Source organism: Solanum lycopersicum, chromosome 10 (genome assembly GCF_036512215.1).
Source record: "Solanum lycopersicum chromosome 10, SLM_r2.1".
Classification (NCBI taxonomy): Eukaryota; Viridiplantae; Streptophyta; class Magnoliopsida; order Solanales; family Solanaceae; genus Solanum; species Solanum lycopersicum.
The window spans coordinates 61423956-61448897 of record NC_090809.1 but is presented as its reverse complement, the minus strand read 5'-3'; the positions used below and the strand labels follow the sequence as shown (position 1 = coordinate 61448897).

Sequence of the window (24942 nt, the reverse complement as noted above, 5' to 3'; positions counted from 1 at the left end):
GTAGCGAGAACTGAGGGGGAAAATTCATTCTTTTACTGCATTTTCTTGTTTGGGGATTCAAATTTATAGAGCTCAACCAGCTTCCTGAATAAGTTATGTTTTACGTGATGTTTGACTAGATTTATAGTTTTTAAAAATTTATAATTGAATCGACATACAATATCTATAATGAAATTAATCTATATAACTTATGACATCTCTTGGTCAAGAAAATCTCACGATGACAAAATCTTAATAGAGTGAATATGGATATGAAATAGCAGAAATAACGAGCAAAAGACAACGAAGGTTGACAATAAAAACGTAAGATAGAATCTTCAATCCTTTAAAAAACGTAATTATCATAATTCGATATGAAAATAAACTATCACATTAATTGCTAATAATCCTTTTATAACTACCCTTGATTATACTGAATTTTAAGTTAAAATTTTAACAAATAAATTGAAAATCAATAGCAATTATTTGTCAATTCAATAAGGATATCTAAAATAGTTGGTATGGTCATTATGTCACAATCTATTTGACAAAAGTGCCTCAATGTTCCAATTGTAGGTCCATCTATATGAACAAATAATTGGGTAGCTTGTATTTAAATTATTTTTTTTTGCTAAAAATATCTCTCAATATATTTTTATAACAATTTAATTCAATATGAAAAAGATGTAATTGAATGTCTAACTTATACACGATTGACGAGACTTATAATTTTTATAAATTTAGAATATATTAAATAATGTTCAGATCAACTTATATATACATTGACTAATACAATAATAATTCAGTTATCAAGCTTATATAACATCAACAATATCACCAAATTCAAATAACATATTTAATTTTAAATATATAAAAACAGATATAGTTAAGTTCATTAAATTAAAAAATAATTAATTCCAATTAACTATGATAGGAAAAGTTTTACAATCATTGAGAAAGAGAACTAATGTCTAATTAATTAATCAATAATAAGGATAAGGATGTAATATTAATTAAGTCCTTTGGTAGTTGACTCATACAAAAAGCTAGCTGGTTAAATTCCATAAAAAAAAATAAAAATTAGAGATTATATTTATTTGAATTAAATATTATAATAATTATACTATCATCCGTTTTGTTCGTCTTACCTACCGTTTAGATAATTAAATATATTTTTTTCAAATAATATTTAGATATTTTGAATTTTATATATTTGTTATACACTTTTTAATATGTATACTTTATTTTCAAACGTTGTACTCGAATTTACATCGAACGTATTTAATTTATTTTTGTAATCTGAATCGAGTCAAATAAAGAAAAATAAATAAAGAATAATTTAATATTATAAAATAAAGTAGGTATTTATTTAATATATTAAATTAATGAATTAAAGGGGCCATACTATAAATACTGTTTAGAAATTCAAATTTTGCCGACACTTTTGGGCTATTTATTGACCGTTGGAAAGTCCAATTCAAAAACTAGCCGTTGCCCTCTGCCAGCATTATATTATTATTTTGCATTTAAAAAAAAATAAAAAAATCAAAAATTTTATGAGGAAACGTTAAATGATTATCGAAAGTTTTTTTTTTGAGTAAACTGAAATTGTATGAGAAAACGATTAGATTATTGTCTAAATTTTTGTAAATAGTAGTGCAGAACAATCTAATGTATTGTTTGAAAGAATGAGTAATGTATAAAGAAAACGACACATGATAAGTAGTGTCACCCGAAAGGGTAATTACTCCAATGTTATATTTGTACGAATTTAGATGATAGAAACGAAATCTAAGTGGTGGTGTTGATAAAAAGGTTTATCAGGCGTTGAAATATGTATGTGGTCGGATTGTATTATGTATTTAGTTGTTTTCTGTTGAGGGTTTGTGACGATGATTTCTCTATTTCTATGAGGTGAGGATAAGACTGGTGTATATAAATCCTCTCCAAATTTCATCAATGTGATTTCGCTGATTAGTTAAGGTCTTTTAGAATTATATATATATTTTTTTGAAGTGTGGTGGTCAAATTGAAAATACTATGTATTCTTGATTAAAAGTTTTGAATTTGAGCCTTGAAATAAAATCACCTTTGATAAGACGTATTTTATCCCCAAAATAGGTCTTCCGAATACGAATATGAATACAAGGACTTTAAAGTGAATAACGAATACCGAATAAAAAGAATAGAAAAATAATTATAATTCTGTTAGAGATCTAATTTGCCCTTATACTATATGAAATTGAACAAATATGCCACGTGTTATACAATAGGTATGACCTCGCTCAGGGTCGTGACAATTAGGAGCTCCAACTTGAAGTATAACTAACTAGAGATAATTTATATTAAGTTCAGAAGTAAGAAAGTAAATTTGATTTTTTTACTCGAATCATCTCATACATGGAGTTAGCCATTTCATATTAAAACTTCATTAATATCGTGATAAATACAAAACGATTTGCTAATAATAAGATTAAAAATTAACCAAAAGCATATCTAATTGTTCCTTTTGAATGGTGTAAGCATATATTAGGACTTCTTCAATAAAATAAAATAAAATTTTAAAAAGGAAAAGTTTATAAAATTAATTTGAAGCATCTAATCTCTTCCAAATAAATATTAGGATTTTGTTAGTTGTTAAAGAGACAATGTGACAAGAGCTTTATTTCATTTCAACTATTAATGGCATCATTTGCTTAAAAAAAAATTAAAAACAGAAAGTAGGTTGATTAGGGAAATAATAAGGCATTAATTTTTAATTACCATTAATCTGCATAGAGATTCCATGTTTCAAATATATTTAAATAACCATCAAACTTTTGCATCCATATTTGGTTTCTATTTCAAATTCAAGTGCACTCATAATTATAAAGATTAATTAAATTAGACTATTATTTGCTTATACTATTCGATATTTACGTTAAATTATAATCTTAACAATTTTAAAATTAAAGAGAATATACTTCACTTAATTATGACTAAATGATAAACATGTGTTGTGAGATATACTTGAATTTGTTGGTTTGATTTAAATACTTTTTTTAAAGAATAAATAAAAGAAATTAGTGACATCAAATAACCTGGTAAAATAAATTTAGATAGGAGTAAAATTGATGTCACATTTCTTGTTGCTTATATATAAGCTTCAACAAGAAAAGGTACAATCTATCCAATAATTGGTTTTTCTTTAACAAAATCATTAAAGTCAGGATAAAATCATACACGATTAATAATATAAATTATCGAGTTTATTACAATGGACACCCAATAGGACAACAATAACATTACGATCACTACTTTCAATTATGGTTACCATAAACTGAGTCAAACTATAAAGGGTATTAACAGTAAAAATATTTTTGAGTCAAACTATACATGAATGACATTTTTGTTCCTTTCACATAGTTTAAGAACATTTTTTACTCTTTTCCCTTATAATAATATTGGTTGTTCGAATTCTTTTGTATTGAGTCAAAAAACTATTTTTCAACGAACCTTTTAAAGTAATATACCATTAGTTTCAAAGTAAAGATTATATTTTTGGCTAAATGATAATTGTATTGTGAAAATTTATTGGTTTGATCTAAATACCGATTAGGCGATAAATTCTAACCCCTTATATATCAACAATAACAATTATTACACCTCAATCTCAAACAAGTTAAGATTAACTCTATGAATCATCCTTTCAACATTTAAGCTCATATCATATCATCGTCGTCATTATAATAAACAAAATAATTTGGTAAAATCAATTTCTATAAGCTCACAGCTTGTAAGAGATTGCATCAAACAAAGTACTCAAATTCTTAAAATTTCATAAAGAGATCAATTGAAAAATTGAGGATGGGAAGTACAAAGAGCTAAATTTGTAAAGTTGAAACCATAAATAGAGAAAACTCTTTTCTTCTTGTCCTCCAGTTCACTTTGTAGCTTGTTGCTAATCCTTATAATAAAAAATAAATAAAATAAACTTCAGTTGAACACTGATTTTACCCCACTTTGTTGCTAATGGTTTGATAAAGAGACTGAAATTGTGTGTTCCATTTATCAATAGCTGTATACTTCTTCATCCCCTTTGACCTGAAATAGCAAATATCCAAGGAAGTTCAATATATTAGAGAAGGAAAGAAAAAGGGGAACACGCGGTTTAAGTTATATACACTGGCAGTGGTTTAACGTGGGATAAGTAAGTTTAGTACAATCTTTTGCTAGGTTATTGATTGATGGTTATCAGAGAGATTTATATGTAACTACATTTCGTGTGATGTGATGTGATGTGCATAGAACTTAAACTCAACGAGAGGAAAAAAGACAGTGGATGAACCTGTCGCAATGCTCCAACAATTTGTTTACTTGGTCAATATGACCTTGTATCCGGTTATCCAATATCAGTGACACCAATAACGTTTCCACTTCACCTTCCGGTACGTTAATCTCCTGAATGTAGATGAACATGGCAAATTTCAGTTCAACAGAGGAGTTCTCGGATACATATGAGCAGTAACACACGAATAAAGAATCGACTACACAAATGGGAGGGGGGGAACGGAAGCTGGATAGAAAAAGGCATGAGGATTACTCGTACCTTCGATATAAAAGGAATCCTGATCCGTGTGTATGGTTTAATGAGTTTCAGCAACACTTGAGTCCTTATATTCTTCAACAAGTCCTCGATATAATTTCTAATGAATGGATCATCCATGATAGTTTTTCTATTGCTCTGCAAAAATCCAAATTTTTAGATCTGTTTTTCTTTCTAGACTAGATGTGATAACTAATTAAAGGGCCCTAATCCTCACCTTAAGGATTTTCTCAAACTCCAATATCTCATTTCGTTGATATGCAGCAATCAAATTAGTCATGGCCAAGATTTCTGGGTCATTTTTGTACCTGGAATACGCTCTTGCAAAGTCAGAATATGATACAAAATAAGGATAATAAACTACATGCTGAATGGAGGTTTACATACGGTTTTGCCTCCTGCCCATCAAACGGATTAACTTGTGATTCCATAAGCATGTTGGCCAGCACTAAGTATCTGCAATGTTTTTTTTAAAAAAAATTTGAGCTCACACAACTTTTGAAGGTGGTGAAAAAAAACTTCTGACTGTAAAAATGCTGAAATCTCAGAGCAAAATCATATCCTAAAACTTAGGTGGTGCAAGCTCTCTTTTAAACTTTTTAAGACGATAAATATTGAAATTCCTAGAGAGGCCTTAAAACTATTGGGCGCACCCTGAAAATTGAAGCTCCGACAGATTTTTACATGTTCAAGAGCTAATTTTCACTAGCAAATTGAATAAACCCATGATTGCATTAGTGATGAGCACTTCTAGTGATGCTCAAACTAGTAGTTTCTATCTCATACTTGTATAATTCACCACTTTAGTATAACTGAAGTTCTTATTGCCTATTAGTTATTCAACCAATTAACAAATATAATTTATTGCAGAAGCTCTAGTCACCCCATGGAGAGGTCTTCCTGAAACAGAATAAGAGAAACAACTATAAAGCAACTTTTAACTTACTTCAGGCACTGTATGCGCCGTTGATTACCAGCTTCATCGTAATTCTTAAAAGCTTCAAAGAAGTCAGTCGCTGCCTCTGCCCACTGTCTTTGTGCCATATGCATTTTCCCACCACACTCACGGATTATTCCCATTATTCTAGGATGGGGGATAGCTGATTTGATTGTAAGAGCCTTCCCATACAATTCCTATCATTAAGCATTTTACCAGACATGTCAAAGGAAATTAAACCTAAGAGCCACTACTTGTAAAAAATACTTTACAAAAAAGAAGAAGCTAAACAATAGAGCATAAATGGATAAAAATATACTTAAAGCTCTTGGAAACAAATGTTTAAGTATCTCCAACAATATTAATATAATCACCAGCACAAAGTGCAATGTAATCGCACAAGTAGGATTTGGAGAAGGTAGAGTGTATGCAGACCTTACCCCTACATTGTGTAGGTAGAGAGGCTATTTTATTAGACCTCAGCTCAAGGCAAGCATTTGTGTAGGTAGAGAGGCTGTTTTATTAGACCCTCAGCTCAAGGCAAGCATTTGAGTAGGTAGAGAGGCTGTTTTTATTAGACCTCAGCTCAAGGCAAGCATTTGTGTAGGTGGAGAGGCTGTTTTAATTAGACCCTCGGCTCAAGGCAAGCACACATAGCATATATGCAAACATAATTAAGTAATTTAATAATGTATATTAGCTATGACAGCCTGTGCTGACATTTTAGTTTCAGAATAATTTTGTCATGTGCTGAAACATTTTAAAATAATACTTTAAAAATCAGAATTGTAAAAATCATGTGTTTTACAAGAATATCATGATACATGTTGGATATTCAGTATTGTAAGATATCAATGGATCCACAGAATCAATAGGTACAACCACAAGATACCTATGGTTAATGATTCTAATGATATCATAGTGTACCTATCACCTATAGAAAAAATATTGCTTTGGATAAAGCAGTTGGCAAGAGATACTAAAAAAAACCACCAATTTAATCACGTAGATTAATTAAAGACAAGAGATGAAGCTAAAGGATCTCTTATTGGTTGGACTAAAGGTTACAAAGGAAAGAGGTTAACCCACTTTACAATGTAAAGTTATCAGATAAAGTCCAACTCCCGACATCCCCACACCCCCATCCCCCAAAAAAACAACTTAAGCACTTAAAATCCTAGACACCTATTGATTGTTTGATCAATAGTAGCACTAGTAAGAATCAAATAGTAGTGTTTGCTCTAAAGATTCTGATAAGTGGTTGGAAGTTCGTGAAACCAGAAATTGCTAAAGATGGAAAGTAACTTGACATACACATACTAAATTATGTCAAAGATAGGGTTTCCTCAAATATAAGATTTCGTGGGAAAAAAAGAGATACCTATATTATATCTATTATTATCAAAGGCCACACAATATATTAGTTTGAGTACCACCACATATGGCTGAACTGTTCTGCAAAAGTATACACACTTCAAATCCTAGAGTACAGATATGAAGTGATATAATAGTCTTCAGCATTTAGAAGAAGAAAATGTGCTTTTACAAAATTTAATGACAACCAAGTCATCTGTATGTGAAAAGCACTTCAAACAAGTTGCTACAGTTATGTTCATCTAGAATCTTCAATTATACAAATGGCATATTAATTTGTAAGTTATGATATGTTTGTGAAAAATTCAATAGATATCTCCCTCGAATTATCAAATAAAAGTGAATAGGAACTGGAGTTACTCAAAGTGACTTACCTTCAGCTTTTTGTTGTTCTTTGTCTCAGTGTACATTTGAATTTCAATAGCATAAACCTCCAAGAGCTGAGTCCCTTTCTTTTGATCATCGGTACCATCAGCTTTTTGACAAGATCTGTGAAGCTCCTTCATAATCTTCCGTGAATAAAATAAAAGGAATCATAGAAAAGAGTCAACCATGATAGCTTTGTAATATGTGAAAAACTAAGGATGCATATACAAACACACCATACCTTGTTCATTTTACCATACTCACCCATGTCAAACCAGATCTTGCAAAGCTTAAGATTTGTCTTAAACCACAATCGCTGCATATTAATAATTATTTCTTTAGCAAAACATCCATGAATAGCAAACCAACCTTCACCCTGGAAAGGGAGCAGATATATGTTGTAAACAAATAATGTCTTATCTTACTTCATTTTTAGCCTCTTCAAGGGCTTTCAGTGTGGTTTCGTAGAACTCCCTCAACAACCCAACATTCTGACTAGCTGAGCCAGAGACAAAATCCATTATGTTGTTGATGCACTTCTCGCTGTAATTTCGCGTTACCGCTGATATAATATAAGTAAGCATTTCTCTGTAAGAGTCCATCATCTGCTTAAACCTCCCTAAACGATAATAAATTTTGACTGTCTGCTTAAGAGCTTTAAAACCCCTAATCAAGACACAAGAAGGAAGATCATAAGCCATGAACCAATTGAAATCATAGTGTAAAAGCAGTTCAATGTTGAAATTGGGACTGATAAAGATAATGCAATATCCTAAAAACAAATTCAAATTAAAGAAGAGAAATACACTGATACTAATCAAATGGAATATATGCCAAAAAAGGAGCCAAGACCTAGAAGATTGTTAGCAAAAATGCTATGTCGTGTCTTACAACTCACTACAAACATCGCCATATTATGTTTCAAACCATACGCTTTGGTAAGAATGGACCTTAGGTCTAAGTCAATTTTAGAAGCTAGCTCATGAGTTGAGAAACACCCTAGAATATATAAGAAGACCAGATACCCACCCCAAAAACAACGTGAGAAATCAACACTCCCGCACACCCAGGTTTAGACATCTGAAGCATGGACATTATAAGATGGGGCCATGGACAACCAATGAATTGGGATGGGACAAACTTCGATATCATGATAAGAAAATGGACCTTGGGTCTCTCCATCAACCCCAAAGCTAGCTGCTAAGGTGAGGATTGCCTTAAGACTAAAAGGAGACTAGATACCCATCCCACAACCAATGTGGGACTCAACAAGCTTAGTATAGTTTATCCAAAAGATATTAAAATCATATCACATAGGAACACATAAAATGTTTTACTAGATTCAAACTCCCTTTTCTAGCTGATTTGATATGATAAGGCTCGAGTTACTAAAAGACGCGGAAGACATCATGACATAATTATATAAACGTTACTCGATGCATCCTCTATTTGACTACTTCATAAAATAGTAGATATCTAAAGTAAATCCACAAAATTGAAGATAGGAAAATGGGTAGCATGGAAGAGATCTAATAAGTAATTAAAAGTTGTTAAAAGGACTACCAAATCCTTTTCGTTGCACCATTAATAGGTAGTTCTCTAACAACTTTATTTACAAGGTCAACAGTCAACTAATAAGAGGATTTATGTCAGTTGACTCTATCAACCTACAAAGTTGACTGTTGTTTCAGCACTTTATTCAGTACTCAAGTCCTTTGTTTACTTGGTTACTTTCAGTTAGAATATTATCTAAGGCAGTTTCTTTTTGGCCTCTTAGGCTTTTCGTTTTGCATCTGATAGTTGTTTTGGCATGTAGCATCCCACTATAAATAGCTTGGGCAGCAAGCGTTAGAGAAACTATCACAACCCAACAAGTTTCGATGTCCAGCCAGTGAGCTCAGTTCAAAAGCATGATTTTTCTTGGGGCTCAAATGTTAAGTAGTCAATGGGTTAGATAGGCCTACAAACTTTTCCATCTATTAAACAGATTTTGTATGTAGCATAGTTTATGTATGGGAAACCAACCAACAACACCGATTTCTAAAAGAAAATTAGTACGACCATTGGAATGAACTTTATACTCATAGGCTGTAAATTACCATTCTGCCTTCTCAGGTTCCATTCGTACCACCTCTGCGAATCCCTCAAGTGCACCCTCTGGATCCGTTTCAACCATACCTGGAAATCAGGGCAATAGAGAAGAAGCTCTAAATTTAGAAAGCAGGAACGAATCTACAATCAATGTAATATATGTCGTACTAAAAATGACAAAATAATGTATCACATAAAGAAAAGTTTCAATTTACATAATCAGAAGTGGATACTGAGTTAGCCAGCACATACATGACACAACTGTGCCCCAATCACACGTATAGTAATGACAATTTCATCCTCGTTATGACTTATGATGTTATCTGTAGAACTCAGTTTCTTCACCGAAGTTCTAAAAAACATTTGTTGAATTCTTCACCGAAGTTCTAAAAAAACATTTGTTGATGAAATTCATTTCAAACCTCTGCTGGAATCAAGAGAAATCAAGGGAATGGAAAGTTGCATAATTTTCCTTTTTAAGCAATAGATTTGCAAGGAGAAAGAGGAAATAATGTAGAGGAATCCAATATTTGTTGGACCAACTTCTTTAATTGAATAAAAAGAGTTAAAGTTAAAATCTCATAAAAAGCAAACTCAAGTTACTTCACGACCCAGAGATTAAGGAGGCTTCTCAAAAGTTTAAGGGAATGATCAAGTCAAGAGAAACATTAAAAATATTGTGCAGGAAAGTCTTAACGACTATAACGCAACTATTTGGAATCCCAAGAATTAGAAAACTTCCATTTACATGTAGCTTAAACTCCTTTATAAGAAGGCCTTGTACATGTTATTAACCACTCAATTCAATTAGAAGTTCTCTCCTTTTCTTCTTGTTTTTTTATATAGCAAAATTGTTAAGTAGAGAAACTAAGAAAAAAGTTGATAGGAAGTGACCTACCCACTTCTATAGTTGAGCACCGATGGAGTGAATAAATTTAGGAAGTAAAAATAATTTCATTTGGAAAGATGGAATGTAATGGTGTTAAGTAAGTACAGAGTAGTATGATTCCGTTAAAAAGTTAAGATAGATTGTATTTCAGATTTTTCATTTTGGTATAAAGAAGTTTGGGTAGATTATACTGAAACAGTCTCACAGTTTTTGGATCTCTATTTATGTGTTACAAAATGATGCCTAGTTTTGTGTAAATACTGCTTCCATATTGTTACCTTTATCAAAAATAAAAAAGGAGAAGTAAGAATGGAGTAGCAATGGGGTCGGAAAACAGTAAACCCTTGTGACACTTCATTTGTTTAAATGACTATGGAGATAAAGCATTGATGAGGACAGGTGATAAAGGAAAAGTATGAGGAAAAAGATTTTTCAGTACAAGAACAGTAAATACTATCCAAGTATCTATGGTCCAGGACAACCTAATTGAATCTAAGTAAAAGCTAACCAAATTAAAAGTTAAACAATTAATGGAGAGACACTCATGTGTTCTGATTCAACTTTAAGCTATCTATTTCACATGTACCCTGTTTTCACAACACTATCACTAGTGGACAGGGGCGAAGCCAGGTGGGGTCAAGGGCGGTGAAAAACTATATTGTATATGGTTAAAATTATATTTCATGTATATATACTAGATGTTGGATAATGTATTTACTTATGTGTTTCTGAACACCCTTAGTGAAAATCTTGCTACGGCATTGATATTAGCCTCCGAATTTCTTAAGATGGATAACCAGACAGTAACTCAATCAACAACATTAGCTTGTGAATTATAGATAGACCATTGATCATCATCAACATCAACAACAACAACAACAACATACTCAGTGGAATCCACAAGTGAGGTCTAGGTAGGGTAGGACGTAAGCAGACCTTACCCCTATCTCCCTACCTTTGTGAGGGTAGAGGGGTTATTTCCTATAGACCATTGATCAATGTTTCAAAACAACAGATCACCCATCAAATTAGACCAGAAAACCAAACTAATGTGGGATGTTTTTAGCTGATAAATTTCGAAATTACCTTTTGAATTATAATACTGATTCTCAATATCAACATCCTGCTCCTCCTGATCCTCGTCAGAATACTCAAATCCGTAATCCTCCATATCAGCATCTAACACATACAAATAATATCAGTATATACGTAAAGAAAACCAAAACCCATGTCTCAAAATTTCATCTTTTTTCTATATATACACCAAAAAATTTACTTTTTTCATAAAAGAAACTGATCAAAATTTGCAGAAATTTGGGTAATATAACGTAAAAAACTCCAATCAAATTAAAACTTTTCAATGTAGAATTGAAATTCTGACCTGAACCCATGTTTCGTAGAAGAAGTACAGAGCCCTTTGATTTGCTTCGTTAGGGATTCGTTTATCACTGTGAGAGAATCCGAGTGAATGAAGCTTCGGGGGATTTTGTGTTCCTTTATATTACTTCTTCTTTCTTTTTTTTTGCCCAAAGGCTATATATAGTACTAATTTTTTTATATAAAAAATAATAATTTTTTTTATTTAAGTTGCACTTTGATATTTATATTGGATTAGTAATATTTTGATCTAAAAAAATAAATTATAATTATGATAGTGTAATTGAAAATATAAAATATTGAGACTTGAATACAAAGATAATTATCGAAAGAGGGTAGTATAAGTAATTGTTAACACATGAAAATATTGAATAATTGTAATAATTATCGACGTCGTTGTTATTATTATTATTATAGAAAGATGATAGCAATAGATAATAGAAGTAATAATTACCGACGTCGTTATTATTATTATTATTATTATTACAGAACGATTATAGCAATAGACAATAGGAGCAGTAATAACAATTGTTGCCAAAGCTAGACTGAGAGGGTGATGGAAGAGATGACGGAGATGGGCTGATACGAGAGTTATTGCGTGTTATATGTACTGTGTATTTAATTTTGTATTTTTTTAATTTCTTCAAACCTACTAAATAGTTATAATAAAAAATGCAATATATATATATATACACACAAAATCTAAACTATCAAAATTAAAGTATTCATGAATCGCAAATAAACGAGACTTTGATGGGTCTGAATAGTTTAAATAATTAGGCTATACTAAGGTCTTAATATTTATTTAATGTTTTATAATAAAAAAAGTGACAAATTATTTTTATTTAATCAACTTTCATTACTAAATATTGTCATCTATTATTCTTAACTATATCATTTACAATTATTAAAATTACTATCACAAATCAGTTAGTCATCACGATTACGATATCACACACCACTGTTATATATCACCATTTGTCATCATCGTCGTCAATTATAATTATCAGTTTTTATTGTTAAGTTATCACTATTTTTAATAAATAATATCATTTTCAATCGACGAAGCACAATAAACAGACATGTATAATTATATTACTTTAATTTAAAAACAAGTTTTATGTGTATTTAGAATTTGGTGAAACAAGTTTGGCTTAATTATTTAGTATCTAGAGTTTAATACAACATTTTAACTTTTAAATTCATATTTCTAAAATTGTGTACACATCTTTACTATTTAGATGTGTATTTAAATGTTTGATTTTTCTTTTTACTAACAAGTATTATAAACAAGGCTTTTGCAATAATATAAATGAAAAGAGGAGTCGAAATAAAAAGACATAATAGATAGATATACACTTTAATTTGATTTTAAATTACATTTATATCCTTTAATTTCGAGTGTGCACAATAGACACTTAAATTTGTATAAAGTTGAACAAATATACACGCGTGTGCGACATAGCATCTTACATGTAATTTTTTGTCTTACTTGATGTCCTACGTGTGATGTGTCACGTATGACTCATGTGTCTTCTTTTCAAATTTATACAAGTTTAATTAATTACTTACTTGTATATATCCAAAATTAAAGGGCATAAATATGTATTATGGCAAATAAAAATTATACTTGTCACCATTATTAGAAAATATTGCTCTTTTAAATGGGGTAAATATGATTGCATCAAGCTTAAAAGTTGGGTATTCTATATTAGCTCGGGTAGACTAAAAACTGACAAGCGTTGCACCTTGAACTTAAGAATTGAGTATGATGTATCAGTGTATTGTCATGATCATATATTAGCTCAATTTTAAGGCGAAACAAAATATTTCTTAGGGCAAAAGAACATATCATTCTCTCGACTTGGACCCAAAAATTAGAACATACCTTCAGGAAAGGAGTTATTGGAATTAAATCAAATTCAATTAGTAGTTGATAATAAAATAAACAACAAATTAAATATTCAAGTAAAACTAATAAAGAGAACTAGAAAATAGTTTTTTTAATTAATAATCTAGTTGATCAACAGCAAATAATATGTCTGTGGTTATCGACATAATGAAATGAAATTTTTAATGTTTCAGAATTAGATGACGTTGAAATGACGATTGTATGGGGACCTTGAATTTTTATGTAAATTGTCACTATCTGATTCAATTTTTGACTATATTAACTCATAAATTATAAATTTCTTCTGCGTTTATCATGTATCTGGTCAAATAATATTCAATTATTCATTTTGGTTCATTAATAACAAATACAATCAATCAAAATATATATATATATATATATATATATATATATATATATATATATATAATTTACTAAACTATCCCTATTTAGTAAATATTTTTTGAGGACTGAATAACATTAAAAAGATGAAGGATAAGGAATTGTTTGGTACACATAAAATGAGATAAAATGAATATATGAAAATTGAACTCGAGATATTTCATTTTGTTCCGCATATCAAACAACTTCTAAGGGTATAAATGGAAAAAAATATACTTATAACTTTTTTTGTCTTAAATTTTGAAGGTGATATGAATTTTGAAACAAATTTTTTAATGGTCAAAATGACACTTATTTTGACGCGGAAGGACTAAATATAAAATTTATTGAAAAACTTCTTAAATAAACAAATATACTCTTATTTATTGTATCTTTAAAAAAAAAAAACATTATCAGAGAGAAAACTGCAAAATAGATGAATTTTTTTGAAGCTGATGATCTGAAGCATTTCGGTTAAAGTTTCATTCTTTTTCTCCATAATGGAAGGTACTAAATTCTTCTCTCTCTGGTTAGTTGAAACCCTTTAATTTTTGTGTACTGTTTGACTTTGGGTTTAGTTTTTTTGACTGAAAATGGACTTCATGTTGTTGAAGTAACAAATGTCAATCTCTGTTTTTTTATTTATTCTTTTTTTTTTGGTGATTTTTTTGATGGTTAATGGTTGGTAATCTCTTGTATTTTTAGTTTGTGGAAATGGGTTTGGACTGAATGTTTTTTTTTTTTGTGAGGAAGGAATAAAAGTTGCATCTTGGAATCGGGATATTTCTGATTTTTTGTGATGGTTAACGGTTGGTGGTTGTTATTTTTATGAGTTCTCTGATTTTGGGTTTCTGGGGTTTAATGAATAGAGTCCCTGCGTGGAGGGAGCTGAGTTTTTCTGCCTCTCTATACGTGTAAGGCAGCGGTAAGGTCTGCGTACCCTCTAAGCTATCCATAATCCACTTGTAGGATTCATTGGGTATTTTGTTGTTGTAGACTCCATGTAGGAAAGGAACAAAAGCTTATTTTTGAATTGGGATCTTTTGAACCTCATGGCAAGCCGGCTTGAGTCCCACGTTGGTTTTAATGAGGTGCTGATGCGGGGCTTGTAAGCTTTGGGTTCACCCACCTTAATAACTAGCTTTTGAACGTCATAGCAAGGTATGAGACTTGAGTCCCACGTCGGTTTTAATGGGGTGCTGATGTGGGGCTTATAAGCCTTGGGCTCTCACACCTTAATAACTAGCTTTTGAACCTCATAGCAAGATATGAGACTTGAGTACCACGTCGGTTAATGGGGTGTTGATGTGGGGTTAATATAGCCTTGGGATCTCCCACCTTAATAGCTATCTTTTGGGGGAGTGGTTCTCGCCCTTCATGCTCAGCGTGCCTTGGACAGTGATGCTGATATTGTATTGCTGACTCGGGGCTAGAAATGATCGACGGCTGCATAGCATGGTGGTTTGTTAAGATCTTATTGCAATGCATGGGACTTAAGTTCCCTTGTCTGTTTAATGGGGAGTTGATACGGGGCTTATATAGCCTTGTGCCCTCCCACCTTAATAACTAGCTTTTGTTGGGTAATAATTGGTGTCTTTTGTAGCTTTACAGTGGTATGGTACAGAAATTATGGTTAGATCCACTTTTTGAAAGAGAAATTATATCGTGACCATTGTCTGAAGATGAGTTTTCATCTTACTCTCAGAGTATGTAGCTCTTGGAACTTTTTTTGCTTCAGAAAAAGGAGAAATTTGTTGAATTGTTCTTCTGGAAAAAGGAGCGCAGTGATTACAGAGAATTTGTGAAACAGACCCAATTAAAATTTTCTCCTCCCACTGTCCTGACCCTAGTCATGGTTCCATCCTACGTCCTCAATCGTCTTAGTGTACGCCACAAGTACACCTTTAGTCTCCAATCATCTCCATAGAACCTCCTTTGGGGCTACTCCACGAGTCTCACAAGGTGAATGACTTTTGTAGTTGATAAACCCCACATGAATCCGAACTGGTTCCTCAAAAATAGGCACACCCCTTCTCACCCTCATATAACACCACCCTCTCTCACACTTTCATAGTATGGCTTAGCAGCTTGATACTCATATTATTTACTTCATGCTGAAATAAGTAATTTTAGTTGATGTAATTGAATTTTTTAGCCTTCTCATTGTTTTGTGCTTTTCATCTTTAATATTGATGTTTTTGCTTTAGACTTTTTTTTGTTTGAATGAATAATTGATAATTGTTCATATTTTTGTCTGTTCAATAACATCTCTTGCATTCGTAACTATAATAACCTTCTTTGTCTCTTATTGAAATTGAGCCTATTATTGTCTTGAAACAGGCAAGGAGTGTGTATAGTATAAATTATATCGAATGCATCGACTTTTTAAGTATTGTTAGTAGATTCTTATCAGTAAAATCCTGTAAATAGGCTATACCATCAGCTTCTGATTATTTGCACTAAATTGACAGGTGGATCCCCAGATCGAGAATCCGTGGAATCTGGGACAAAAAAATCTAGTATTTCTTCAGGTGGGAGAGTCCAAGATCGCAAAGAATTTCTCCGTAGGTTTGTAGATAGCAAAAGCCTGATTGAAAACCTTAAGACATGGTATGAAGAGTTACGAGAGGAACCTCCCTTTGATGTTCCTTTTGAATTGATAGATCTTCAAAAGTTTGATTATGCTTTGGAAGGAGTTCCATTTCAGCAGCTGATTCGAATGCCTAGAGCGATCTATGACTCGGCTTCTGGTGCTGTAGAAGCAACTGCTTATCTTGCCCTTGAAGATTTCCTACATGCAAGTGTGAAGAGTTTATGGGAGTCATTTTGGGGTCAGGATGAACCTCTGCCTTTCTGTGTTTCTAGTATCTACAATTCAAACTTGAGATTTTACCAGGCTGAGAAAGCCATCGCTAAAGGGAGAGTTGGAGGTCTTTGTGCTACAGCTATAATGCTAAAGAACCCAAAGCATCCACAAGGGAAGTGGGATGATGTTTTGCAACTTGCTATTCTAAGGCCTGATATAGGAAACCGTGCTACAGTAGAGAATGACTGTAAGCCTTCTCTCTCAGTTTTAGGTGAAGCTTTATTCTTTACAGTACGTGTATTGCTTGCAAGAAGCTTCAGCAGATACAATATTCCTCTCAGTTTGAATTCTGTTTTTGTTCTTTTAGTTGACTCTCAATATGGTGGAGTCATGAAAGTTGAAGGAGATATAACCAAGTTGGAAATGGATGTGAATGATGTTTATGGTTGTGCTGCTGAATGGATAAAAAATAATGCTTTAATTACAATCTCCCCCGTTGATAGAATCTGGACCAAATTTGGGAATGCTAATTGGGGAGATATTGGTGCTTTACAGGTACTTTTTGCTACTTTCCACTCGATCACTCAGTATGCTGGAATGTCAACGAACTCGGTTGAAGATTTGGCTGCTGACCACAGTTCTCGTCTTCAAGCTAGAAGAATTGAAAGGCAATTGTGGGATAGCAGGTCGAATGGAAATGGTTCATTTCGCCTCGAGCAGCATAGTGCTTCACATGAAATTGTAGAAGTGCATGAAGAATCCGTTGGGTTGGTATCTGAAAAGTCTATAAATCTTGAAGTTGGTTCTGTCTTGCTGTTAGAAGACTCAAACTGGCAGAAGGGTTATCAGATCAACGAAGTCCTGACTGACGGAGAGATTACATATTATATTGCATCTCCTGTTGAAGATCCAGGTAAGGCTTTATTTCTGTATGTAGGTTCGCATCCTTCTCAGCTGGAACCAGCATGGGAAGATATGAAGCTATGGTATCAAGTTCAGAGGCAAACTAAGATATTAAAAATTATGAAGCAAAATGGATTATCTAGCAAATATCTGCCTCAATTGAGTGCTTCTGGCCGGATAGTTCACCCTGGCCAATGCAGAAGACGAAATGGTGGTAATTGTGATTACTCATGGTGTGGAACCCCCATTCTAGTGACTACCTCAGTGGGCATAACAGTTGCTGATATGGTGAGAGTTGGCCAATTTGGTAAAGATGAGGCTATCAGGTGTTGCCATGACTGCCTGTCTGCCCTTTCAGCAGCTGCCTCAGCTGGCATTCGGCATGGTGACCTCAGGCCTGAGAATGTTATTTTTGTTACCCCTGGTGTCGGGCAACCTTATTTTGTTCTTGTTGGTTGGGGACATGCTCTTTTAGAAGAGAGGGATCGTCCTGCAATAAATCTCCATTTCTCCTCTACGTATGCCCTTCAAGAAGGGAAACTATGTTCAGCTTCCGATGCTGAGAGTCTGGTTTACATGCTCTACTTTTCATCTGGCGGTGATATGCCTGATCTTGATTCAGTTGAAGGAGCACTGCAATGGAGGGAAACCTCTTGGTCAAGAAGGCTAATCCACCAAAAGCTTGGAGATATTTCTACAGTCTTGAAAGCATTTGCAGATTATGTTGACAGCCTTTGTGGAACGCCCTATCGTATGGACTATGACATCTGGCTTAGAAGGTTAGAGAGACATATTCATGGAAAGGAAATTGAAACATCAAATTAGAAATTTGCTTTCGTTCAGCGCTGAAGGCCTGCCTAGGACGCAACCTCTTAGATTATCTGAAGATAAGTCTACCAGTAACCAATTGAATTAATTTTTGGCACTGAACTGTGTAATTGTTTTGCCTATGGATATGGACTTGAACACTGTTCAAGAAAGCATTCTATATCTGTAAATGGAACGTATAATTCATCACCTTAATGAGACTCCAAATTGCCAATGAATCTTTATTCTTTGTTCATTGGCATTGCTATTTCTTGCTTATAGTGAATTTCTTATTGTTCATCATTCATACTGATTGAAGTATGAGCAAAACGTACTAGAACAATTTATAGTATGAAGATAATATTTTAAAAAACATATTATGTATGTTTAGTTGCTATGATTTCTGCAATGTTTTCTTCTTCTTTGTACTTGAATTGGCTACATTTGAGCCAAGGATTTTTTTCAAAACACCACATCACTACCCACCAAGTAGAGGTAAGGTCTATATACGCTCTACCTTCTCACCGGTAGAATGTGTTGTTAAATATTCAACAAGATGTATTGGAAATGTATCAATACACACATTTCTTTTCCATCAGTCTTGGATTGAGTTTACTTTCATGGCATGTACAATGAACATGCCGTTTTAGTGAAATTCTTCACTCAATTGAAAGCAAATATATAGCAAAATGACGAGAGATAAGGATCCCCCACAATTGAGGGAAAAAACAGCAGCATATGTCAAAGATAAAAATTGCTAAATACCGAGAATTCCCCATATAAGAAAGCAACCTATCCTCTTTGATCTACGAAATTTACGCGTACAGATTACAGTCAACAGTGAAAACAATATCAGATCTCTTTCATCACTAAAAACAATTGTCATACAGGTGCCAAATTCCGAACATGACAGAGCCACAGCAGACTATTTGATTCAGTTGATAAAAGTAGTAAATAGAGAGAGCAAGCAGAGTTGTATTTGCGCCACTAGTCTGCGTCCATCTCTTCAAGTGCAGCTTTAGCTGCATCCTTGGCTTCCTCTAACAGATCAGCGGGAACCTATAGCAACATCAGATATATCAGCATGAGTTCCTAACCGGATTCGTCATTATGAACGCAGACAAAATAAAGATGGAAAATTATTTTTTTTTGGGGGGGATATCTAAGCTAAAATAAAGATAATATTTGCTTTAATATCTCCGTACTTGCGTGGCAGGTCCAAGGTAAACTAAGAAAATGCAGAAAGAATAATAGCATTTAACATAGAAAACCAGTTTCTATTACCTTCTGGTGCTGCCGGTTAGACTCATCACACACCCAACTCATTTCCAGTTCAAATGCCTTGTCCTTTGCCTCATCATGAACTCCGTAAATTCTGGTTAACAGATAAAACTTATAGTCAAAAAGCTGAACAATACAACCATGCAGCACCAACTACTATAAATTATCTGGACAAAACTAAAAATTTATGAATCTACAGATAAGCATAGAGTTACCACTCATTCAAGACCTAAATTGGTGCTCCCAAATGTTAAAGACAATTGAATTTTGACTTGCAACTAAACAATCTCATTGTGGCACTGAGATTGTGATTGGCTGCCAAAAAATATTGAAACAACCGAAGGTTGAGGAGAATTGGAACATGTTTCTAACTGATTTACAGACATTTCTCAACGTCAAAAAACAACATATACACACATGACACAACTAGTTCTTGTCTTTGCATCAGTGTCAAATGTCAACAACAAATATTACCGTGAATTGAATTGGAACTTCAATGAGAACAATTACTTACATTTTGGCTACCTCAATAACCCCTTGCCGACACGTCATTTCAGAGAGCTTCAACTTCTCAATTTCACTGCCAAGATTTTGTTTCAAAATCACATTACTGTGGATAATAAAAATGTGGTGCCAGAGATAACCAAATAAGCACTTGATTGAATAACACTCGGTTTGATCACTATTCTTTTAACCTTACATGTAAAAAATAGCTTAGTTCCTTCCAACATCACCAGGACGTAATATTACTATCAGATCTGAAGCGACAAATCAATTTCACTGCCAAGATTATGTTTCAAAATCACAGTAGTGTTTTATTCTTTTCAAAGCCATATTAATATAGTTGAAAGGGAAAAAACAAATAACATGGATTGCTTTTATTAAAAAAGAACATTGAAGGCTTCAAAGCTGTTGTAAGTTCCAAGAATCAGCAATTCACACAAATAGTCACATGATATACTTTGACAGAGCACGAAATATAAATTACCATGAACCTGACACTCTTTCTCATGTCTTGCTTAATAAGCCAAACAGAGAAAATCGATGATATATCCTAAGCATGTTTGACCAGTTTAATGATGTAAAGATGATCACCAATGGTGTCAACTGACTTCCTATGATGACCAAGTTATTCTCATTGTTAATGGTGTTTTTATGATGGTAGAAAATCAAGGAAATTCCCCTAGTAGTCAGAACCTCATGGGGTCCAAATAAGATGTCCCCAAATTTTAATTACAACACCCTGACAAACTTTGAAAAGAAAAGATATATGAATCCTTTAAGCATCGCTTTTAGACGGAGGAGGTGTTTGTCACCATAACACTCTGGGTAAATCGGCATGAACATCGAAAGCACAATTAATGTATCATCGAAATCAAAATATATACTATGCATCATAATGAAATCAAAGAACCTTCTTTAAAGACAATTTTTTAATTCTAGCTTCCAGCCCAATCATTCCTGTTAGTAGTAACTTCCTGTAATGTTTCTCGATCTGTAAGTTTTACTTCTAAACATAAATTTATCAGTGTCTAAAACCAAAGCAGTTATTAATCAGATTACCTTTTTGTATAACAAAAAATTGTCATTCTCTTAGAAGAAAAGGGAGTATATCGTAACGAACTTGGTCACTTTCTCATGGATATAATGGAAAAAGCTCCAAATCTAGAAAAGCCAACTACACAACCCCAAGAATAACATTCATGGCACTATGGAAAGGCTGACAAAAATTTTAACTTGGATTTTTTGTGCAATCCTTTTTGATAGTTGTAAGTAAATGCAAATTCAAATATTCAATTTCATCATAAAGCCATGTCAATTGTTCAAATCTGAAATTTAGGATGTCCAGAAGAGATTTACACACTTACGTTTTAGCAGCCTGTCTGCCCTTCCCAATAGCAGCACCGAAGTACCTCTACAACAAATAACAGAACACATCAACCACTAAAGAGAGTCCAATTATTAAGGGTCAGTGCAAAGCAAGGAAACAGAGATTATAAGAAAATATAATAGCACGCTGCATGGTGCACAATGTAGCAGTTAAATAATGATTCAACTCACATGGGAGACACCAGATGGCTCAACCATATAGAGTTGAGGTCCATCTCTATCATAGCCTCCAAGGATTACCCCAGATCCGAAAGGCCTACAACAAGTAATACTCCAGTTCAGGTACAGAAAGCAAGTTAAAGAAAGAAGATGAGGGTATCAAAACAGCAACAGATGTTCCAACAAACCTGAGCCACCAGTAAAGTGTGCATAAATGTACATAACTAGCAACACGTTCTGCAAGTTCTTTCACTGGAATCGGTTCACCATATACACTACAAATGACAAACCCAGTCAATGGAAGAGTCAAAAATCGGGGTGGTGGTATATGGTGATGTGCAACAACCATTTTTAAATGTTGAGCGGGGTAAAAAGTTCTTTAATCATGAATACTACACTATAGGAGACAGATGTAGAAACAAAATTCACACATCAAAATGCAAGATCCCACACACATGTTTTCAGATAAGGTGCAAGAAGCAAACCTTTCAAAGCTGGTTGCTTCAGACTTTGCACGGGCAACAATTTGCCTCCCATCAGCAGCCAGCCCTGCAACAGCCTGTACGTAAAGAAGAATCAGCAAATAGAATGAATCATCACTCAAGGATCATCCAACAGACCATTGGTTCAGAACGTTACCAGTTCCATAGGTCCTTTTCAACTTCAATTGGTAATTTATGATGTTTCTAAAAGTTTATACGCCTAACAACTTACTAAACAGTAGCATCATTCAGCTCTTATCAGTTATCACTACAAACCATCTTAACTTAATTTTCACAAACAAACGCCATTCAAAAAGAAAAATGTGACGGACTTAACCTTTCCTCAGTATTAGCCCAATGCTAAAGAACATAAGACACAAAAACCTTTCATCTTCTTAGCCAAACACTTACAAAGTAAAACCAGAACCATCATCAAACAAATATAGTAGGAGAGTTGAATAACATCTAACTTAAGAGAACCTCAATTTGTCTTCAAAGTTAAATAATTACTTATTGGAATGAAAAGAACCCAAATTGAGCTAAATGGATGTAGAGGATTCATACAGCAGACCGAGTCCAAAAGTAATAAAGCCTCACAGTTTAACTCCTTTTGTTTATTTCAAATTAAGACAGTGTTCAAGCAAGCCTACTCACACTTCAACTAACCCACAGATACTTATTATCAAACTATATTCACCAAGTCTTCTGCAAAATGAGAAGAATTGAGCTAATGTCACCCTTAGGAGCTCACACATAGTATAGTAGCTGTTGTACTAGTAGTTGCATTGTCAGTCAAAAAAATTGCTCATCTCCTCCTCCAATATGAAAATTTTAAAACAACATTTTCAATCAACTAATGCAAATATCACATGGAACATTAGCTAATAAATCAGTGACACTAGCATCAGTAGTTTGAGCATGAACAATTACCATGCCAGAATGACGATGAACAGAGTGAATCCGACGATTAGATCCCGGCAACATCATTTTCGACGCAATCAGCTTCTCAACTCCCTGCAATTTCAAAATTCCCCAAAATAAATTAACTAAAAATTAAACCCTAAACACAAAAACCCTAACATCAACAACACTAGCAAACAAGCAAAATACCAATACGATTCCATCCTTGCATTTGATTCCAACAACAGTACCACTATTATCAACAGCTTTTCCGGCGTACTCGATCTGAAAAACTCTGCCGTCCGGCGAGAATGTCGTCACCGATAGGTCATAACCAGTTCCAATGCTGCTCATTTTCTACGTTTCGATCCTCTTCGCTGTTTCCTCTATAGATTTCAATTTTGAGTTCAAAGATTTCTGGAGAATGAAACGACGGAATATACAGAAGAAGAAAATGGAGTTTTCTTTTTTGACAAGACACAAAAGAGAGGAATTAATTTTGTTAAAATTCCTTATTGGGGAATAGAATTTCACCTTTGGGAATTATACAACTAGAAAATTTGAGGGGAATTAATTTCGTTAAAATTTCTTATTGGGGAACAGAATCCAAATATTTTCACCTATGCGGAACTATACACACAAGTAATAAAACGATATTGACAATTTACTCATTGAATTTTTTATTTTTTATTATTCATTTTTAACTTTTATTTTTATTTTTTCCCTCAAAATATGTTTTTTATATTGTTCATTTTCAATCATTATTTTTTTTTCTCACTCGTATTCAAAGTCCACCTTAGAGTTTTGACTAAATTTGGATTATGTACTATATGACCCATTTGGGAGTGGCACTCTCAACAGAATTTTCTTCATCAGCTCGAACTCGAAATCTCTGATTAAGGGTAAAACACTTTTACTAGTGCATCACAACCCATATGCATGGTTTATTTTGTTGTGATTTCATGTAATTATTTGTTGTTGTTTTTTTAATTTCGTATTTGTTTTATAGAAATCTCAAACATTTAAATCTGCATGGTTTTTTGTGATAATACCAAATGATTGATGAAAAAATCATGGGATATGAACATAATGAGATAGTTACTAATGATATCGACCGTGTTTAACTATATTAAAGAGTAATATATTGTGATTCATATTCAGAATTATCTTTTTATCGAACTAAAGTTCGATCGATAAATGTTGTATTATTTTAAGAATAGTGTTGTATGGTATATTATACTTTTAGCTTATTTAATAAGATTGTATAAATAATTGCGACAGTTTTGATCGTTTTCATAACTTATGAGGTTTTTGTGTTTTTAACAAATAATATAACTTAACAAACTCAAATTATATATCCAAACAAAACTAATTCAACTTCATCTCGAGTAATTTCATATTACGATTTTATCTCACATAACCAAATGGATACGTAAGATGTAATGAATAATGTTATTGCTATCAAAATATAATTTCATATGGTTCGAAAAAATAGATAAAAAGGATATTAACCCTAATCCATGTCTAAGTGTGTTTTTGCAGTGTGATTAGATTGTTGATGCACAATGATGGTCCATTTGATATGGGCTAAAAGTCCAAAAATAAGTGTTGGTTATCCCACTAATCCTTTAGAAATATAATTAAATAATTCGGGGGAAGTGTATGGATGGATATTTAAAAGACGATTTTTTTTGTTTTTGTTAATAAGGAGTTTTAAATTTGAGATTCTCAAGCTCAAACTTATGAGTCATCTCGAAAGGTAGCATTTGTCTATTTTTAATTTATTTTTTTTTTGAGTATATTCACTTTAAGATAATTATAGATATATGAATCTGAATTAATTT

At 32.9% G+C, this 24942-nt stretch overlaps 3 protein-coding genes across 8 annotated transcripts; 1 reads left to right on the top strand and 2 right to left on the bottom strand.

Annotated features, from left to right (window-relative positions):
* Positions 1 to 3720: 3720 nt before the first annotated feature.
* On the bottom strand, positions 3721 to 11749 carry LOC101253844 (COP9 signalosome complex subunit 2). Of its 2 annotated transcripts, XM_004249292.5 has the most exons (12): positions 11603 to 11749; positions 11308 to 11400; positions 9341 to 9419; positions 7667 to 7907; positions 7483 to 7557; positions 7250 to 7384; positions 5511 to 5698; positions 4952 to 5020; positions 4782 to 4872; positions 4568 to 4702; positions 4307 to 4419; positions 3721 to 4062 (listed from the first exon to the last, which is right to left on the bottom strand). In XM_004249292.5, exons 1-12 carry the CDS (start codon positions 11610 to 11612, stop codon positions 3972 to 3974), a joined length of 1320 nt encoding a protein of 439 aa, XP_004249340.1. In that variant the 5' UTR covers positions 11613 to 11749; the 3' UTR covers positions 3721 to 3971. The 2 variants fall into 2 exon arrangements, with proteins under 2 accessions (XP_004249340.1, XP_069146602.1); XM_069290501.1 differs by lacking the exons at positions 11308 to 11400; positions 11603 to 11749 and adding an exon at positions 10231 to 10554.
* Positions 11750 to 14239: 2490 nt separating this feature from the next.
* LOC101262676 (uncharacterized) lies at positions 14240 to 18657 on the top strand. Of its 5 annotated transcripts, none has more exons than XM_010313868.4 (2): positions 14240 to 14377; positions 16342 to 18657. In XM_010313868.4, exons 1-2 carry the CDS (start codon positions 14371 to 14373, stop codon positions 18402 to 18404), a joined length of 2070 nt encoding a protein of 689 aa, XP_010312170.1. In that variant the 5' UTR covers positions 14240 to 14370; the 3' UTR covers positions 18405 to 18657. The 5 variants fall into 5 exon arrangements, with proteins under 5 accessions (XP_010312170.1, XP_025888912.1, XP_025888910.1 ...); XM_026033127.2 differs by having other exon boundaries at positions 14259 to 14399; XM_026033125.2 differs by lacking the exon at positions 14240 to 14377 and adding an exon at positions 14493 to 14795.
* Positions 18658 to 19125: 468 nt separating this feature from the next.
* On the bottom strand, positions 19126 to 23710 carry LOC101253544 (proteasome subunit alpha type-3). The gene is made up of 9 exons (XM_004249291.5): positions 23309 to 23710; positions 23129 to 23212; positions 22202 to 22275; positions 21905 to 21991; positions 21729 to 21813; positions 21536 to 21582; positions 20182 to 20247; positions 19671 to 19761; positions 19126 to 19445 (listed from the first exon to the last, which is right to left on the bottom strand). The coding sequence occupies exons 1-9, from the start codon at positions 23450 to 23452 to the stop codon at positions 19374 to 19376; spliced, it is 750 nt and encodes a 249-aa protein (XP_004249339.1). The 5' UTR covers positions 23453 to 23710; the 3' UTR covers positions 19126 to 19373.
* Positions 23711 to 24942: the final 1232 nt, after the last annotated feature.

What these genes read in the sequence shown, in the direction of transcription:
- LOC101253844 (XM_004249292.5), bottom strand. An exon ending in GAACCTGAGAAGGCAGAATG is followed by an intron (nt 7,908 to 9,340) that starts GTAATTTACAGC and finishes TGTCTTGATTAG; the next exon opens with GGGTTTTAAAGCTCTTAAGC. An exon ending in TTGAAGAGGCTAAAAATGAA is followed by an intron (nt 7,558 to 7,666) that starts GTAAGATAAGAC and finishes ATTAATATGCAG; the next exon opens with CGATTGTGGTTTAAGACAAA.
- LOC101253544 (XM_004249291.5), bottom strand. Translation starts at nt 23,452, where the DNA reads ATGAGCAGCATTGGAACTGGTTATGACCTATCGGTGACGACATTCTCG. An exon ending in ACACTTTACTGGTGGCTCAG is followed by an intron (nt 21,814 to 21,904) that starts GTTTGTTGGAAC and finishes TACTTGTTGTAG; the next exon opens with GCCTTTCGGATCTGGGGTAA. An exon ending in GTTATTGAGGTAGCCAAAAT is followed by an intron (nt 19,762 to 20,181) that starts GTAAGTAATTGT and finishes TCTGTTAACCAG; the next exon opens with AATTTACGGAGTTCATGATG.